The sequence below is a fragment of the Chanodichthys erythropterus genome, chromosome 2, assembly GCF_024489055.1.
Source record: "Chanodichthys erythropterus isolate Z2021 chromosome 2, ASM2448905v1, whole genome shotgun sequence".
Taxonomy (NCBI): domain Eukaryota; kingdom Metazoa; phylum Chordata; class Actinopteri; order Cypriniformes; family Xenocyprididae; genus Chanodichthys; species Chanodichthys erythropterus.
Window position 1 is genome coordinate 28,175,862 of NC_090222.1, and position 20,285 is coordinate 28,196,146.

The following is a 20,285-nucleotide window of genomic DNA, read 5'->3' on the forward strand; positions in this document are numbered from 1 at the left end:
ATCATTAACTATAAATGTAACATTTACCAACAACCTTGAGGAAAAAAAAATATAGGCTTACATTTATATTGAAAAGCATCATAACTTTGTAGAAACAAATATATGAGTCTGGGAACGAGACTGGAACATAAAAGGAGGTAGAGGATAAAAGTGCTGGATTGAAATCACACAGCTTACACTGCATCAATTAATCGTCTTTTGTGAATCTAGAAATTACTGTTGACTGCAGCATTCACTTTGTAGGAGGCAATCAAATTAAGCTTTTCAAAAGTATACAGTTTCAATTTTGTTTCCCTGGCAGAGGAAAGACTGAGAGAGAGAAAGAGAGAGAAGGAGGGGGTGAGGACAACAGAATCAAAAAGAGTAATTTTATCTTAAATAAAAACATTTATTACTGTCATTACTGGGGTTGGACCTTGCATCAACCTCAAGAAAGTAAAAATACATGGTGTGCTCAGATTTACATGCACAACTTAAATCAATATGAAATTTGTTTTGGCCCAATAGAGCCATGGATTGTATTTGAAATGAAAAGGAAGAGACTTCAAATCAAGGGGATTGGAGCAGAAATACAAGACAACTCTGCATGAAAACACACACACACACACACACACACACACACACACACACACACACACACACACACACACACACACACACACACACACACACACACACACACACACACACACACACACACACACACATGTTTGTTTTTGTGAATTGTGGGGACTTTCCATAGACTTCAATGCATTTTACACTGAACAAACTGTACATTCTATCCCCCTACCCTGCCCCTACCCCTAAACCTAACCCTCACAGGAAACTGGGCAAACTTTTACTTTTTCACAAAAACTCATTCTATATGATTTATAAACCCATTTACATTGTGGGGACCGCTGGCTGGTCCCCACGATGTAGGTGAACTCAGGTTTATATTACATCATGGGGACATTTGGTCCCCACAATGTAATATAAACAAAAGCACACACACACACACACACACACACACACTCGCACACACACACACACACACACACATGTTTGTTTTTGTGAATTGTGGGGACTTTCCATAGACTTCAATGCATTTTACACTGAACAAACTGTACATTCTATCCCCCTACCCTGCCCCTACCCCTAAACCTAACCCTCACAGGAAACTGTGCAAACTTTTACTTTTTCACAAAAACTCATTCTATATGATTTATAAACCCATTTACATTGTGGGGACCGCTGGCTGGTCCCCACGATGTAGGTGAACTCAGGTTTATATTACATCATGGGGACATTTGGTCCCCACAATGTAATATAAACAAAAGCACACACACACACACACACACACACACACACACACACACACACACACACACACACACACACACACGCACGCACACACACACACACACACACACACACACACACACACACACACACACACACACACACACACACACACACACACACACACACACACACACACACACACGTTTGTTTTTGTGAATTGTGGGGACATTCCATACAAACCATATTTTCTTTCCCCCTACACTACCCCTGCAGCTAAACCTACCCATCACAGGAAACTGTGCACATTTTTACTTTCTCAAAAAAACTAATTCTGAATGATTTATAAGCCTTTTGAAAAATGGGGATATGGGGTAATGTCCTCATAAGTCACCCTCTCCTTGTAATACCTATGTCATACCCACGTCATTATACAAATTTGGGCCCTGATATGTCAAAAAAAAAAACACACACATGCCTGTTTCACTCTTTGTCACTGGCTCAGTCGAGCACCTGAGGGATGATGAAGAGGGAGCCAGAAGAAAGGGTTTACATAAAGGTAGAGGAATAATCAGATGAGTGCTGCTCCACAGGTGGGTGAAGCCATTTAAACTGGATCAAAAACAGGCTCTACCTGATCTAACTTTAATTTTGCCAGCGCAGAAGATGATTAGCCACACCGAGGCTGTAGAATCTCTATAATGTTTGGCTATAAGGCTGATCATTATGGGTTTTGACTGGATTTGACTTTAATTTTGATTGTATGTTTTCATATTTTTTTGAGTTGGGTATGAGTCTGTAGAACAACATTGTGTGTTAAAGGGATAGTTCACCCAAAAATGAAAATTATCCCATGATTTACTCCCCCTCAAGCCATCCTAGATGTATATGACTATCTTCTTTCAAACAAACAGAATCAGAGATATATTTAAAAATATCCTTAGTCCTCCAAGGTTTATAATGATTGTGAATAGGGGGGCTGCATTTTTAAGTAAAAAATAATGCATCCATCCATAAAAACGTAATCCATGCGACTCTAGTGGGTTAATAAAGGCCTTCTCAAGTGAAGTGATGCATTTTTGTAACAAAAATATATATATTTAAAACTTTCATTTCAATTTAAATAGCTAGCTTCCGGCGGAAGACCGTAAGCATTAAAGCTACTTACTTTATAATATAATATCCAGTGATATATCCTAAATAATGTTTATATGTGAACAAAAGCCTAAATTCAAACAGTTCATCATATAACGTGATTGTGTATCTTCAGAAAATTCGGACTAAATTCATATAGATTAGTTTTACGATCTCCTTTATGAACTTTTTGAAGCAACAAATTGGTAGTCATGTTGCTGTCTATGGAGGGACAGAAAGCTCTCAGATTTCATCAAAAAGATTTCATTTGTGTTCCAAAGATGAACGAAAGTCTTACAGGTTTGGAGCGACATGAGGGTGAGTAATTAATGACAGAATTTTCATTTTTGGGTGAACTAACCCTTTAAAAGTATACAATTTTTCAACTCTACATATCAAATAGAGGTCTATTTATGATGAACCGATTCACTAAAAAAGAATAAGGCTTTCCAACACTACATATGAGAGAGAAAATTTAAGTTGTGTATAATTTCTGTGAAAGTCTCCACAGACTTTATTTTACTCTTAAATAAAGATTTACTATTCTAAAAACTACAAAAAATTTGCCAAAAAATGACGCCACGACTGACGATTCAATAATAAATGATAGGTGATAAATGTGCTGAAATACATTTGAGTTGTCATTCTTTTCAGAAAACTTGGTTGTCAAATTGCAGCAGCCCACTGCATCTTCACAAATATAGCTCTGAGAACTAAGTATTGCAAACAGCACATGCCAATAAACAGTGATATCAGCATGTGCAATTCATTCTTAGTGAATTCATTCCCACCCTCAGTGCACAATTACAATGCGAGGTATTACAGCAGAGAAAACAACTGGCTTGTTACCCCTCTAAAACCTGCAGGGAGTCCACTTCACTGGTCATATCTTTCTGTCTGCCTGGACATGATGAGGAAATGTCTAGACGTTATTTAAAAATAAATAAATAAATAAAAAATAAACCAATGAATCATATGAGTAACTCCAAAATAATTCACAGTAATAAGAATGTGGCTTAATGCTGCCCTGAATAGATAATATTTCTCAGCAATTGTGGTGGGTGGTGTCAGTGAGACACTATCACCAGAGGGTGCAAGCTAAGAATGGAAGAATGAGCAAGGATGATATGTACTCTGTCTGCACCATACTGGGCATTTAGCAGCGGAGATAGTGATGTCCTACAGCTTTGATACATGCTAAACAGACTCTGAGAGGCCCCCACAGGCGATGAGCGGCAAACAGTGGCTCCCTACTTCAGTAGCATATTAAATAAGGGACTGGCAGGGCACTAGACTATGAGGGGCATAGTGTTTTCTCTTAGTGTATGCCTCATAGTTACTGTAGAAGAAATGAATAATGAGGGAAAAGTTTGGCTCCACAAAAAGTACAAAAAAAGTTTTACATTACATAACCCTCTTCTGTGATTATATTTGGCTCCAAGGCATAGTGATATGGAATATCGATTTCTACGGTCATATCAGAAGAACTAATATAGTGTATGTCATGGCTTACATAAAAAACACTCCACTTTGATGTGAATGCTTGAAGCTTGTAACTATTTTGATTCCTCTTGTTTTTCACAACATCTCTGATCAGTGCATCTCATCTTATCTTGATCTGTTTCATCACTCCTTATTTATCATATTTCTTTCTTTTTAGCATGAAAATGTTATATTAATCTGTAAGTTTGGTTGGTTGTGTAAAGGGAGCGGCTAAAGGGTGGGTTTATTCTGTAACATCTGCTAATTATCCCCACTCTCTAGTTCATACAGTCTGTTTGATCTGCTGTCCTGTGGAGTATAAGCACGCGGCAGCAGGTCTGCCAGCAGAGAGGCTGTATTTGGGGCATGGGAGGGCAACCATTCCACACACTGCTTCCCCTTATGGTTCTTCCTATAGGTAGCCTGGCTTACTGGATATCTGCATGGATCCTTGTCGAGATTGTCACACAAAAAAAAGAAGAAAAAAAAAAAAGTGCACTCAACTAGAGAAAACCATTCCACCCAATGAACTCACAATATGATACCGAATGCTTCTCAGAATCTTTTTACAAGAGAATTTAACACTGCATTTGCACTTGTCACCTATCTAACAGGACACAGCTTTGCCTTCATCATTCTGTAATTATTTAAAAAACAGGCCCAACACAGTTTGAGTTAGAGTTTAGTGATATGAATCACCAATTCGTTTAGTGCCAGTGAGAGACTGCAGAGTAGAGCTCCTGCTTGCCAGAGCAGACGACTTGTACCGGAGAGAGTTAATTAGTGCAAATGCGCAGTTGTGTTATTGGGCCACTGCTGGCAATGAGAAGCATCATTAACACAAACTCCCAGTCCCTCAGATCTGAGCAATGAAGCACTGCTCATTTGAAATTAAGGTGTGTTAACATTCACTGAATTTGACACGCATTATGCCATTTTTTTTCTTCTTCTTTTTTTTTAGAGGTGGGTAAATACCAGTTCAGCCACAATCCTCCTCCAGGCAAAATGCCAATCGCTGCTCCCTGTCTTCCAAAGTCTAAAAGTCCTGAGTTTTAAAAGCCTAAAGTCAAAATCTAGAACTCAAAGACATTAGTAATGACAAAGCTGTCATTTCTTGGAATGACATTTAATTTATTATTATTCCCATGACATTATCTTACAGATGAAAGTATGTTTGGCTCTACCAAAATAAGAGTGAATAAAAAGCATCTTAAACATGTATGAACAATCAAGTGCATGTTATTTGTTATTACTTACATTACAAAGTATGAATACATAAATACAATTCAAGATTTTACACTTTAAATAGATTGAAAAAAAAAAAAAAAAAACATTATTGCATGTCCACACTACAGCTGATCAAGTCCAAACTCACTCTACCCTACTAACACAGAAAAAAAAAATTAAAACAGGATGTCTTCACCTAAAGTGGTGAACACTGCTAAATCCATTAAGAGATGCAAAAGCTCAATCACATGCTGTGTTTCTGCACCAAATAATCATGTCAATTTGCATATTAAAAAAAAAATTATGGAACAAAAATTCTGAATTTTCTTTTTCTGAATCATTCTGAAGTTTCATGTACATTTTGCTTAGTCAGTTTAAGTTTGCTCAAGGATATTTCCCCTAGTTCTTCATAAATAAAACCCTTTGAATACTTGCTGGGTAGCATAACTATAAAAATATGCTAATTATACTCATTACTAATTGAAAAAGGCATTAACATTCTAATTTGACTTCAGGTTATGCTTAATTTCAGCCAACTGCTGAATGGGCTCAACTGCTAATAAATCACAGTGTGGCGAGGCAGGAGAGGGTCATCTGTGTGTTAATGCGGGGAGACGATGGATGTATAAGAAGGGAATGGTAAACAACAAAGTAAAAAAATCTTTCTATCATTGAGTTGACACTGCAACACACAGAGATTAAACAAAAATATATCACTACTCAACAGGAACTTTGGCTAAGAGGAGAACCTAAACATCAGAAAGTTCACAGCACAATTGGAGGGGTCTTGTGGGACATTTCATGTCAAAACTATATTCTTTCTTATTCTTCTCCTTTCCCCTCTCATTCTGACCAGAGCTAGCTGGTTGGTCCAGGGTGGCGCTGAAGGTCCTGGCTGTGGAACAGAGGGTGTAGTAGGGGGTGGATCTGCAGAGTGCTGGCAGCAGCAACAGCAGCAGCAGCAGCGGCAGCCATGGGCATTGGACTGAGCATCGCGGGGAGGAGAGAAGTGGGAGGCAGGGGGTGGAGAGTCAACCCAGATACATGATGGTGAGGGTGAACTGGATGGAAAGATGAGGCTGGGATCAGGTGGAGGGGTTGAGCTGCCAACACAGTAGCAGGCGGCACTGGAAAGAAGGCAGCAGGAATTGCAGGGGCAAATTGGGGTTGAGAGAGGGTGGGATGAAGGGGCGGTAACAGGGCAACAGGCGAAGAGTGAGGTGCAATAGAAGAGGGTGGAGTAGAGGGCTGGAGTATGTTGTATGGTAGACAGGCTGAAAGTGTAGTCTGGTCAGGCGGCTCTGGAGATGGCACTGATAAATGGGTCATGTCCACAGATACTTGCTCTTGAAGATGCTGCTGCTGCTGCATGTGCTGCTGGGCCTGGAGTTGAAGCAATTTGTACTTCTCAATCTCATCATCAGTGAAGGTGATCGGTTGCTCAGAAAGGGGAGGGGTGGTGCATTTTGAACAGTGAATCCCTGCAATTTCTGCATTGTCCGCTTGGTCTCTGATGTTAAGTTTTTGTGACAAAGTATTGTCTGAATCCAGAGCTAAAGCAGAATAGATTTCTGTTGATCTATTCTCCTTGGCAATTTCAAGACAAGCATGAGATGTGCTGGGATTTTGCCCATCTCTGTGTTGCAAGTGTTCTAGAGTCTTGCTGTCAATTTGAGGTATAATTTGTTGATTTGATGGGACAGTTGAAGATGTTTGAACCTGGTTAATAATACTGGCACTTGCATCTTTATTTTTCCCTATTTTTCTTGCCCCTTTCTTAATAGAGGGTAATTTACCAATTAGTGGAAGTGAGAGAGTGACATTTGCTTTCTTTACTTTAGGATCCTTCTCAACCAACTGCTCTGTTGGCATTGTGTTAGATTTGTGTGTAACATCTTCCTTCCCTACACCTGATTGTAAGGAATTAGGCTGAGCTGCATGGTTACTTGTAGCTAATGGGGGTGAGTGACTCCTCTTTCTAAGAGGGGAATGGGATGATTTGGTCTTGACCAATCTCTCGGATGGCCACCCAGAATGACTGCAATGTTTCTGGCTCTGTCCAGTTGGAGATGGCCTAATATGGGAATTAGACAACCAGTCCCCACTAAGATCAGAGATGCTAATGCTACTAGAGGAACTGGGGCTACGAATGGACACTGGCTTGTTATACCACCTGTCTTCACTTCTTTCTGGACTTGACCAAGGAAATTCTTCCCTCTCCCGGTACCTCCTACCTACAGGGCTAAGTCGTTCGTACCACCAATCCCTGACATCCTCTTGAGGTTCAGGACTGTCATAGACTCTATAAAACAACTGCCTGCCTGTATGTTGAATTCTGTGCTCTCTATGTTTATGCTCCTCAGCTATTTTTTTGTGCCTTCTGATGCTGTATCTCTCATGCTGTTCTGGACTGTTATAATCTGTTGAATATTTCCGTTTATTGTAGATATAAGAGTCTGTGTAATCCCAACTGTCTGCTGTATGTTCAAAATCTCTGCATGGACTATAACTGTAGTGAGGAACATTGTGAGAGTTACTTCTAATGCAAGACCTGGGCTGACTGTGCTCCTTTCTCAAAGGGTATATATAGTTTGATCTTGGTGAGGTGGAGCATCTCCCCATGTGGTACACAGGCCATTCTCCATCTGAGGTCAAGTCTGACAGGCCACTCCACGACCCAGATTTGTCACTGGTGGGAGTTGAGGCAGCATCCCTCTTTGACTCATAGGTGTTGTCATACCAGCGATAATTATCCTCTCTTCCTTTCGTGTTGTGAACAGAATATGGCAAAGGCCTCCGCCTTACCAAGCGCAGCGCTGACACAAGCCCCCTCATCGTTTGACATTTCTTCCTTTTACGTGCTGGGGCGGAAAGCGAGCTTACAACAATGCTTTTGAGGCTGTGCTCTGGGGTGTCACTTTCATTTGAAGTCTCATCTCTCACTGATCTTTTCCTCTTCCCCAGCTTGTGCCTCCTCTCAGTGCACGCTTGCTTGTTTAGTGACGTGTCGGTTGGAGTGCATTGGAATTCAAAGTGTCCTCCAGCTTCTGTCTGCGAGCATGTTTTGAATGCGCATCCAGCTTGCCGGATCCTGACAGCATCTAATTTATGCCTATGTTTTTTTCCCTTTCTCCTGTGTTTGGGTTTCTTTGGTTTTAAAATGCCTAATTTATCTCCTGGAACAACCTGTGTTTGTGGTCTAGCTCTGTCATTCTGGCCTGCGAGCTTGTCAACAACACCAAGATTTGTCCCATCAGCCTTTGTGCTTTTATCTTTGCCCTCCTTGTGTTTTAAATGGTGGTGGAGAGGGTTACAGCTGTAAGATATGCGTGGCTCGTCGGAAGTGTACTGCACCAGCTCAAAAGGCCATTTTGTCATACTTCCATCCTTGCTGATCACGTTAAGGAAAGTATTTTCTGTATTTTCATTCTTGTACACTCTGTGTATTTTACACTCCTCTGTCTCATTTTCTGATATACAGTCCTTCCCATTCTGCATAATACCCTGTTCGCTGCTTTTCTGTGTATGGTGATGTGAGCCTTTATGTATTTGAAGCTGGCCTTGGGCCATGGTACCCTGTCCATCTGTGTAAACAGTAGGGCTGGGGCACTTGAGGCATTTTCTCTCCTCTGATCCCCCATAAGCCCCCTCTGCCCTGGGCCTCTGCCCCCCATTAAACAATCTGTCCTCTGAACCAGCTGGCTTACAGTCTGCTCCAGGACTGTGTGTGTCTGGACACCCTAGCTTCTCTGGCTGACTTGTGCTGTAGTTTGCCTGAATTTCAGGGCTCTCCAAATGTTTCGCTTGTGCTTCCATTTGAGGTGTTTGAGAGTCTCCATCCATCCAGCCCAGAGTTGGTGGATCATGGGACAGATCATGGTCATCATTATTTGGGGTTCTGGGTGAGCTTGAGCAAGACCAAAGAGCCTCCAGGGCGAGTCTGTGCTTGTGGCGCTGGAGCTCTTGATAGTCACTGGCCTCCTCAAGCCCATCAGTGAACACAGATGCACAGGAGTCCAGCTTTAGTTGAGCTCGTCTGGAAAAACAGAATGAGACGCCTGCTCTGGGGCTCCGGTGTCCTGCAGAGGATTTTGTTGGTAAGGGGTGTTTTTTGTGGCATGGCTGCTGATGCGTGGGCATACGAGTGGAGGACAAGCCCTTCAATGAGGTGTTTGTGGGGATAGTAGTTAAGTTTTGAACCAAGGATGCTGTTGGTTTAGTGTCCAACTTGCTGTTGCCAGCAGAAATGATTTGAACTGGATCCTTATTCTTGTTTGTAGACCTTAACTTTGGACCTTTCCTGTCATCACTGTTGGCAAGAACACAAGACAGTGTTGTAATTAGGCAGTGCATAAGAGCTGAAAGATCTCAACTCTCTTTAAATCTAATATTATATAGTGCATGCATTATATAAAGAATGCATTTTACTGCACTATAAGGTACATTATCACATTGAGTTTAAAAATGTATAATGATTTACCTGTCTCTTTGCTGTTTGAGTTCTGCAAGCTGGTGCAGTCGTTTCAGAGCTCTTTTCTGCTTTTTCTCATCTTTCCAGGACTTGGAGGAGACATTACGTGCAAATTCTCTTTGCTTCAACTCTTTCAGCCTCTGTAAGACAAAACAGGCAAATAAGAAGGAGAGATAAGAAGTTCTAAAAATCTAAGGCTTTCCATGAAAAAAGCAGTAATTTTTTTTTAGCTTGGATAAAGGACCTAAGGAAGGCTTAGTCAGGAGGAAAAGAAACATCAATCCAGATCTAACCTGGGGTTCAATTGGGGCAGAACAATCGAAACAGCCTTACGAAACATTTGATTGAAAATAAGAAACAAAACATCTCTTTCTAACTCTACTGTTAACAGAGACTGCACAGTCAATTTCCCACATAAAAGTCTCCTTTGAAAAGGCATAGACCACACCGATGGATGCCTGTCTATTTATCACTTTATCCCTTTAGGGCAGAGGAGAAAAAACTGAAACAAAGTAAACAGAAAATCAGCAAAGTCAAAATACAATCACAAAAGAATAAAAGTGTCAGTGGTGCCTAATTTTTTTCAGCAGACATGAACGGAAAGTTACATCAACACAGCCAAACACTTTTGACTTCACTCAGCAGGGAAATAAAAGAGAAAGCCATATTTGTATTGACTTGTGAGGAGCAATGAACATCTAACTCACTGCATCCCCTCTCTCCCCAGTATAGGTGGCACTGGTGTTTAATTTGGTCTGGTAATAAAACATACTCACACATAAAAGTAAGGAAAAACACACTGTTGTCTTTAATTGGTATTAGCCAAAATATGGAAATGAGCTTTCACTGGTGTGTCACAAACTCAAAGCACCTCAGTTTTTCCGAAACTCTTTTATTTTTGTGATCACATGCATGTACAACCCATTCCAAGATTTTGTTGGTGGTGTGAAGGGAGTGCCAAGAGGAGGACAGTTCCCCTCTGCTGCATGGTGACAAGCACTGACAGGAAAAAAAAAAAAAAGTGTATCTGTGAGACGTTAGCAAGATAACTCCCAACAGAGGCTGCTGACTTTACACAGCAAAACACACTAATGATGCCCGCTTCAAGGGAGCTGCACAGAAGAGAGTTTTCAGAGTATACACACATCAGTGGAACCACAAAAATGTCAGTGTATACTCACATAAAAGCCTTCACCTTCCAAAAACAACATTGATATGGTGGATGAGCAAACTCAGATTTCAATGAAATTCCAAAAAACCTGTATTTAAAAGCATTTTATTCAGTAAATACTTCATTCATAAAAAAGATTGCTGATATAATGTCAAACTATTTGCACAGTTTCTTTATTCATGAAGAGATTCTAAACAGAATAGTTGAGATTCATTTTGAGGCAGCATCACAAATTAATACATGTACATATAAAAATACTGTAAATAAGAGAGAAAAAGGCAAGAAAAATAATAGAGAAAAGATTTCCCTTGTCTTCATATACAGACCTTTGCTTGTCAACACAAAAGCAGAATGTGAGTGCTGTTTCATTCTAAAAAGGCATAATAATACCACAGATCTGTTACAAAACCTATGTAGAAAGCTGCCTCGCTGCATAATGCCTATATAAGAAGCTGCCTTTTAAAGGCACAATATGTAATTTTTTTGCAGTAAAATATCCAAAAATCACTAAGCCAGTGTTATAGATTTTGTTAAGTTGTGTACTTATAATATCCCAAATGTTTCCAACTATTTTTAAATCGTAACAAAATCGTGATTTTAACCAAGGATACGGGACGTGGCCGGGAGTTGCTTGTCAATGGCATCATATCTGCGTTAATATATTGCATGTTTTATTAGACAACGGAACAACTGTTTGTTACATTTTAGATAGAAAACTAATTATTGTTATATAGCTCAACACATTTAGTCTTATTGTTTAATCTAGTTTTCTGAGAGTACCATGCTTTTACCATGCCTGAGAGAAAAAACAATTTTGTCAAATGGCTAAAACATCATTTTCTCCTTCATACAATGCATTTTAAAATTAAATTGCATGCCATTTATTTTTCAACACAAGCCACCCAGCATTTATTGATATTCTAAAATTGATCTAGCTTACTGCAATGTGCAATACGTATCTCACAGCAATGTTATAACATAATTTTCAACACAGTCAAATGTCTCTAATATGATAAACAGCGCTGTGTTAGCTCATACGCTTGACGGGAAAAAGCAGAAGCGATGACTGGGGCATAATAAAAGTTCCACTGCTCGCGAGGCGTGTGTTGCGTTCGTCTCTCATTACCAATCGTTCCAGCGGCCTCGTTCAGCTCCAACAGCACTCGGCCCCTGCTCTGCTTCATACTACAGTAACGTTAATAATCTCATCCATATGATTTCTGCCCGAGTCCCATCCCGATGCTTTGCCACTGGCTGTGAGGTGAAGACCTCAAACTCGGTGTCATCAAGCTACGCCTTTGTTTTGAATAGGCGAAAAAATTACAAATTGTAGCTTTAAGTGTGTTGTTGCGTTTAAAAACATGAGACACTGACCGGTAGAATGGAAAAAATGCAAGGTCTTGAGGTTCGCTTTTTAAAAGTTAACATTTTTTAAAAGCACAATGGTCAAAGGCGTCTATCTAGCGCATGCTTACATAGAAAAATAATGGAAAAGCGTAGTGGAAATCAAAAACTAAGACAACATCCAGTTATGCAACTTTGGAAAGCACTACAGTACAGTACAGTACAGAACATAGCAATTCTGCTTACCACACCACAAACACACTGGACATTTTAATTGATCCAGAGTCAAATGATTTTATTAGTATTTTTGAAGACTGTATGTTGCTAAGCTAACAATGCATCACTCCGAAGAGTATAACAATTCATAGCACATGCAAATATAGCACATTCACATGTAAAATATACTTATAATATATAATTATGTGCTGCACTATTTTTTCATTATTTAAAATCATTTATCTCTCCCTTGCCATTTTGTATTTATTTTCCATTAAGCTTACTATTAGAGATGCAAGTCTCCTAGAAATATGCAAACTTTTATGGTTTTAAAAAACACCAGGTCAGCCTCTTTTTCTAATTAAGTACAACTCCAGAAAGCACTACTCTCTCTATTTCTCTATTGATCTTTTCTTTTTTATAGCCTGGAAAAACGATGATGGTTTTGACAGAATGAGATGTTTATGGTATAAAACCATTCCATGACTGATATGATTGATAAGGCACATTAAAGTATTTGCCGCTAATGTTGATGAGCATGTCTAAACGCTCTACTCATAATTAGCTTTGAATATTCTCATATTCATGATGCCTTAGATTTTGCCCTTCAGAAGATAATTTGAAATTTCAATGAAACATCTGCTTCATGAATAATTGACAGATAAGAAAGAACTAAAGAATATTGAACTATCCAATGGAAAATATATTTTAAACTGTCAAAAAAACAACTCATGTCCTCTGATCACACGGACTGGGCAAGAATCAAAAACAATGCAAAAGGATTCTCTGATTTTAAAACCTAATTTTTGTTAAACATTAGAGTATAAAGTACTACAGTTGTTCCTGTGGCTTGGACTGCAAATCACAAGCACACACTTTAACCTCGAGTTGTTTTGGGATTAATGAGAACTGGAGGTGAAGAGATGCTCTAATTGACCTCTGACCTCCAGTCCATTAAATCAATTCGGTTGTGTGCTAATGATCAAACACTGACAGATTAATCAATGTGGAAGAACAGAGGTTTGTCTGCACGTGATGTGTAAGGATAGACCCTTTAGAGTATTATTGACTTGTCTGTCTTTTCACTATAATGTAAAAAAAAGCCCATTAAGATACTTTTATAAAATCTTTAGCAGTAGTAGCTATTCTGAATCTTAATTCACGAGTAATGCAGCATCTTTGAGATTCACCAGCTGAGATAACAGACCTCAAAGGGTTTTACGTTGCTACTAAAAATCCTAATGTTAATAGAGCTTAAAGGAATCCCATCAATACGTGCAGGGTAAAGAGCCTATATCAGAGGGATATAAAGGCACTATAGTGGAAATTAAGGCTGATGGGCAAGGCATTTTAAAGACAATAAAATGCTGTGAACTGCACACAGCATAAGGTTTTCATTAGTTCTCTTTTTCATGGTTAACCCTCTGTAAAAAATCTAAAACTGGACATGTTTATTGGTGCTGGCCTGGTGGGATCACACCAAACGAGTGAATGAACAAAGAAAGAAATAAAGGGGGAAAAAAGGGGGAAAAAAAACATGCCTTCTTAAAGGGATAGTTCACCCAAAAATGAAATTTTTGTCATCATTTACTCACCCCCAAGTTCTTCCAAACCTGTATGAGTTTCTTTCTTCTGATGAACACAAAAGAAGATATTTTGAAAAGTGTCAGTAACTAGACAGTTGACCGTAGCCATTGACTTCCATGGTATTTTTTTTCCCTACTATTGAATGCTGGTTACCGTCAACTGTCTGGTTACCAACATTCTTCAAAATATCTTCTTTTGTGTTCAGCAGAGGAAAGAAACTCATACAGGTTTGAACTTGAGGGTGAGTAAATGATGAGAAAATTTTCATTTTTGGGTGAACTAACCCTTTAACCATGATGCTCCTCCTTTACTTTTGTCTCATTCTCTATGAGACAAATAAGCTTTCAAGTTGCACCACTTCTACACACATAATTTTAGTGCAAATACCTGCATTTTACTAATCAACTGTGACCAAGTTTTAAGGGTTAGTACACTCAAAAATGAAAATAATGTAATTTATTACTCACCCTCATGTCGTTCTACATCCGTAAGACCTCAGTTCATCTTTGGAACACAAATTAAGATATTTTTGCTGAAATCCGATGGCTCAGTGAGGCCGAACAACTGATTCGAAACAAAAGATTTGTAAGCTTTGAAGCAGTGTTTTGAAATCGGCCATCGCTAGATATTGTTGAAAAGTTGTTTTTTTTGGCACACAAAAAATATTCTTGTCACTTTATAATATTAAAATAGAACCACTGTACTCACATGAACTGTTTTAAATATGTTTTGTGTACCTTTCTGGATCTTGAGAAGTTTGGTGACATTGCTGGCAATAGAGGCCTCGCTGAGCCATCGGATTTCATCAAAAATATCTTAATTTGTGTTCTGAAGAACGACATGAGGGTGAGTAATAAATGACATAATTTTCATTTTTGGGTGAACTGACCCTTTAACTAGATGTTAAATGCACTGAAAAAGTATTTAAATTTAGTAACTGTCACTCTTTTTAGCACAAATACCCATCATATGTGAACATATAATTAATATTAGGGCTGTCAAATGATTAATCGTGATTAATCGCATACAAAATAAAAGTTTGAGTTTGCCTAATATATGTGTGAGTACTGTGTGTAATTATTATATATATATATAAAAATACACACAAATTAATGTATATATTTAAGAGAAATATGTTATTTATGTACAAAATATTTTTATTTATATATAATATAAATTATATAAAAATATAAATAAATACATATACTTGTAAATATTTCTCAAATATATACATGAATGTGTTTGTATTTATATATACATAATAATTACACACAGTACACCCACATATATTAGGCAAACTCAAACTTTTATTTTGTATGCGATTAATCACGATTAATCGTTTTGCAGCCCTAATTAATATATAATTTACATAAATGATATACTTTTATGTAAATTAGGATTGTTGCACAAATTATTGTTTTATAATTTGCAACTCTTTTTCTCTGCCATGATTTACATAGTGTCCATATTTACATAGCAAGTGGTAAATGGAAGTTGAATGATGGAGAAGAATGTTATCCAGACGTGTCATGAAGTCAAGCACACTTTCAGCATTTTAAAGAGTCGGTTCAAGCATCTGAATCACAGTGGTGAAGGGTTCCAGTGGAACACGGTAAAATATGACCTGCAAATTGATGAATAATTCAATGAAAATGCAGTTTAGCAAAGAATTTGTTGCCATTCTTGCCGTTGTTTTCACGATTCCTTTAGTGAATTGGCTGCTAGAACCCTTTGTCTTTCTAGTTGTCTGTTTCATCTACAGTCTTATATTAAGGAAAAATCTCCAGGCCAGGTAGATAATGCCTTAATATACAACTTCCACATTATATCACAACCTTGAGCAAACACGCTCTAGTGAAAATCTAGTGAAGTCATGATCTCATTGACCCGCACTTTACTTTGCTCCAAAAAAAATGAGTAATGCTATACAAAAACAACATATGACCTGAGGATCAAACTGCATTCTATCACATTACAAACACATTTAACACACACACATCACTCATAACACTAACCAATGATTCAAACACAAACGCAGGTGCAATGGTAGTGTGAAATCTGGCCTGACAGCTGACACTGACTGTGAACTCAGCCTTGCTGTAGATATTAGCAGATTTGCCATTTTAGCACTGGGACATGAGCAGCCTGTTCCCTAATTGGCTGAAACATCTCTGTCCAGCTCACAGAGCCCAGACATGGAGGTGTCACCTTGTAGCATTTCACCAGGAACAGGCCTTCAAAGAGCTGGATTTCTGTCTGCTACTTTTTTTTTGCACAAATATGAAAAGTCATTGTGGTTCATCTGTTCCCTTCAGTTTGGGTCATGCAGACAGCTGTCATCTTTACAAGCTTCAATGCCAATCATGGCTGCCTTGTTCAATCATGTAACATTAAATGCAGATCTTCTTACAATGGCATGGTTAAATTCGTTGTTTACACACTTGGACAACAGCAAGAGATTCTGCTATTATATACTGCAGAATATCTGTGACATGATTTTTATAATCACCAAGCAGAAAACTATTGTTTACTTTTCAGTTCAGTTGAGCTGCCTTTGTTGATTATAATGATTAGTTTGGAAAATGCTCGCGTCTGGTGTTAACACATTGTAGCTGTTGGTTGTTTTACGGTTGCCAAACAACATTGCAACTTGCCATATTAATTCAGAATTCTGTTGATGTGTGTTCACAATGTCACAGGTATTCATATTTTGGCTGTTCTTCAGTGTCTTCAAATGTGGCTCATCCAATTGAGACCAGACTTATTTATCTTTTATTTTCATCCGTGAAGTTCCAATAAATATAAAAACATAATCAAATGACACAATATAAAACATTTTAGGTTTAATATACAGCAAAAGTTACCATAATTTGAAACATTTAAATATTTATAAAAAAAATAAAAAATAAAAAATAAAAAAAATATATATATATATATTTATTTTTATTTTTAATTTTTTTTCATTGGTGGCATTTAAAATGATTTTATTCTCAGGGTGTTATTTTATTCTACTTTATATATATATATATATATATATATATATATATATATATATATATATATATATATATATATATATATATATATATATATATATATATATATCTATTTATTTATTTATTTATTTTTATTTTTTATTTTTTTTCATTGGTGGCATTTAAAATGATTTTATTCTCAGGGTGTTATTTTATTCTACTTTTTTGTACACAAAGTATTATAGAATTTAATATCAGCCATTTATTAATATCGGTATTAACATCTAAATTAGTATTGGCATCTGAAAAAATGTCAGTATCTTACATCCCTAATCACTTAGGTTATATATTCACCTCACCACAGATAATGCCATTGTCAAATTTTAAAAACTGGCTTTTTGTGTCAATTTACAAATAGTATATCTGTTACAACACTCTTCAGTCACCATGTTTGTCGAGTTAACTGGAAACACCTGCGTATGCATAAGACTGCGATGGTATGTGTGTGTGAGGTCCTTCTGCATGCTCTAGTTTCCCTAGTTTAATCTGCCGTATTGTGACAGGCCTCTCTGGACCTCCTGAGCACAGGTGAGCAACATTAGTCAGCCTGCCTCCCAGTCTAGAACCTGACACAACAAACAGGTGGGATTGCCTCTCTCTCTTTTACACACACACACACACACACACACACACACACACACACACACACACACACACACACACACACACACACACACACGAGAAAAAGCATCAAGCGGCGCTAAGAAACAGAGAATATTCTCTGCATAATGAAGCATTGAAACGGAATAGACTGTGCACCTGTGTCTGTGTGCGTCTGCGTGTGCAAGTTGTCTAACACCGTTCCATCTGTCTGTTCTTCCCCTCAGGTATAGCTGGTCCTCTGATGCTTTCAAAATGAGTCATATCTTCCCCTCTCCCATTCTAACTCGGTTTCTTTTTTTAACACTGTGCTCTCTTGTACCTTTATCGGGATGTGGCAGGTGGAGATGAATAGAGCCTCAGCTGGGCTGCGGAGACCCTGGAGAGCTCCAGGCGTTTGACAAGGGCAGAAGACAATAAGAGCCTACTCATCCTGGCAGTCTACAGAGAGAGCAGCGCACTGCTTTCTCGTTCTCCCACTCATTCCATATAGTGCACTGCACTGTGGAACAGGCAGTCCCCTTCTCTGGATCTTCCTGCAGCCCACAAAACAACTTCTTTACTTTGTCTTTGTCATTGAGCAGGGTCAATTTGCTAACACTATCCTCCTCCTTCTCCTCCTGGGGAAGACGGAGAGACCAAGACCAAGAGAGACAGTGTGTACGGCTTATTCTCCGAAGGCTGTCAACAGGAAACATTGGAAGAATGAGTGATGAATACATTCTTGTGTCGTTTTAAAAAGTTTAGCTCCTGTTTGCACTGTATTTTAAAATACTCAAAAAATATACCTGTGGGCTACTATTAAAATTGAGTCCAGACAGAATGCAAGAACAGGTCATGTGTGATCAGACCCTTATTCTACCTAAAGGCTGGAATACACTACGCAACTTTTGCCTAATTTACAGTCTGGACATGTTGACGCTAGTTGCCGAAAGTCAGTGCCAGTCTGCAGATTTGAGTTGATTTCACAGAAAATCGTGTAGAGTATGATGATCACAGACTCAGATTTTTTAGCTTCAAAGTTTAATTCCATCCAGTCAAGGTATATCAAACATGTTTGATATTTTGAACTGATTTTACAAACACATTACCCAGACAACAACATTGTCCCGCCCAGGTCCGGCCCACATCTGGTACATGTGGATTATACACGGACCAGATGTGGGCCGGATCTGTGCCGACACTATGTTGCTGTCAGGTTAGCAGCAGCCAAAATCACGTACTGTTGAGTAGGTACTACATTTGAATTTAAATTTACTTCACGACCATTGAAAAAGTACGTTCTATATACAAATACGTGTAGTATGAATGAATTCGGGTGTACTACATCCGCCACGTTGTTACTGTCACATGTCAGTTAAGTCCCTTCAACTCCATTCACAAATCCTCTCCCGTGGCCTAATGGGATAGTAAAGTGTCCATCGTATGTGCACTTCAGAACTGTTTTGCGTATTTGCACTGATTTTCGCGTTCTATATAGTAGAGAAGTATTTGATTTCGGACACAGCACTTGTTATTGTTTGTCATGTGTCTCCTAGCAACAAGGCACGTGTTTCTGTGTTAGTTTGTTGTGTTTCTTATGACTTGAAAGTGTGTGATCCTCAACCATTTAGGCCCTATTTACACTAGTGGAAACGATCTCCATCTATACTACACAACCGAAAACGTTCATGCGCACTGGGCATGTGCGTACAAGTTTAAACAGTTGCATCTTGTAAATGTAGGTAGCTGAAGTATTTAAAAAAATAAGAGTTTAACTGCACAATGGCTGCTAAATATGACAACAAAGCCAGCAAAGATTGCAATTCGTTCTCCATGTTATTGTTTACATGGTTGTCAAGGATACGCAGAGTGAATGTGGGCAGCCACGCCATCATTTTCAAAAGTCTCTAGGTGCGTCCCAATTCGCGTACTTATGCACTATTCTATGACGTTTTTAAGTATAAATAGTGCGAGTAGTGCATTCACACTGAAAGTTCCAAAAAGAAAAAGTACACTTTAAATACCCGGATGATGCACTAAATTAACAGAAAAAATGAAGTGTGGAATGTTGGACACTTCCTGCACTCGACTGTCGCAGCTTTAATTACGTAGTGGAGGGGGGATCGGACTCCGCTGTTAAATGACAAAATAACCTTATACAATTCACGCACTGCATGGATGAGTGCATAGTGCACAAGCACATAGTGTATAAGTGGATAGTGTATAGTGCGTCATTTGGGACGCAACTTCTGTTTTGGTCCGTTTATACTGAAATGCAACCCTGGCGTTTTCAAACTTTCGAAAACACCGGCATAGTGTAAACGACTGGCGTAACTGTAACGAAAATGCAGTAGTGTAAACGAGGCCTAAGTGTATAATGCCTAATTTTTAAAATCTGTTTTAAAAGTCGTGTACTGTAAGACAGACTGCCAAACTCGACTGAAGGATTGATTGTCATATCGTTATGTTCAATGATATGGAAATAAACCAAGCAATAAATTCTACTGAAGCCACTTTAGTAATGTCTATTCAATGCTATAGTGAAGTAATGCCTTCAAATTATCATATCATGTAATTGATAGACAGCCCTAGTAATACAGTTTTATATCCAATAAAATATATTCACTACAGCTGAAAAGTTTAGGGTCATTAAGTTTATTCTCACCAAGTCTGCATGTACAGTATTTGATAAAAAATCAAGTAAAAGTAGTAATATTGTGATTAAAAATGACTGTTTTTGTAATTTAGTTCTGAA

The 20,285-nt window shown here is 38.4% G+C and overlaps 1 protein-coding gene across 1 annotated transcript in view; it reads right to left on the reverse strand.

Moving 5' to 3' along the window:
• Positions 1-5,017: 5,017 nt before the first annotated feature.
• The window catches only part of LOC137027075 (zinc finger protein 804B), a 118,983-nt gene continuing 103,715 nt past the window's right edge, over positions 5,018-20,285 (reverse strand). The window contains exons 3-4 of the mRNA XM_067394873.1: positions 9,605-9,735; positions 5,018-9,433 (exon numbers count right to left, since the gene is read on the reverse strand). Coding sequence (XP_067250974.1) covers positions 5,983-9,433; positions 9,605-9,735 — 3,582 coding nt within the window. The 3' untranslated portion in view covers positions 5,018-5,982. The remainder of the gene's footprint in view (positions 9,434-9,604; positions 9,736-20,285) is intronic.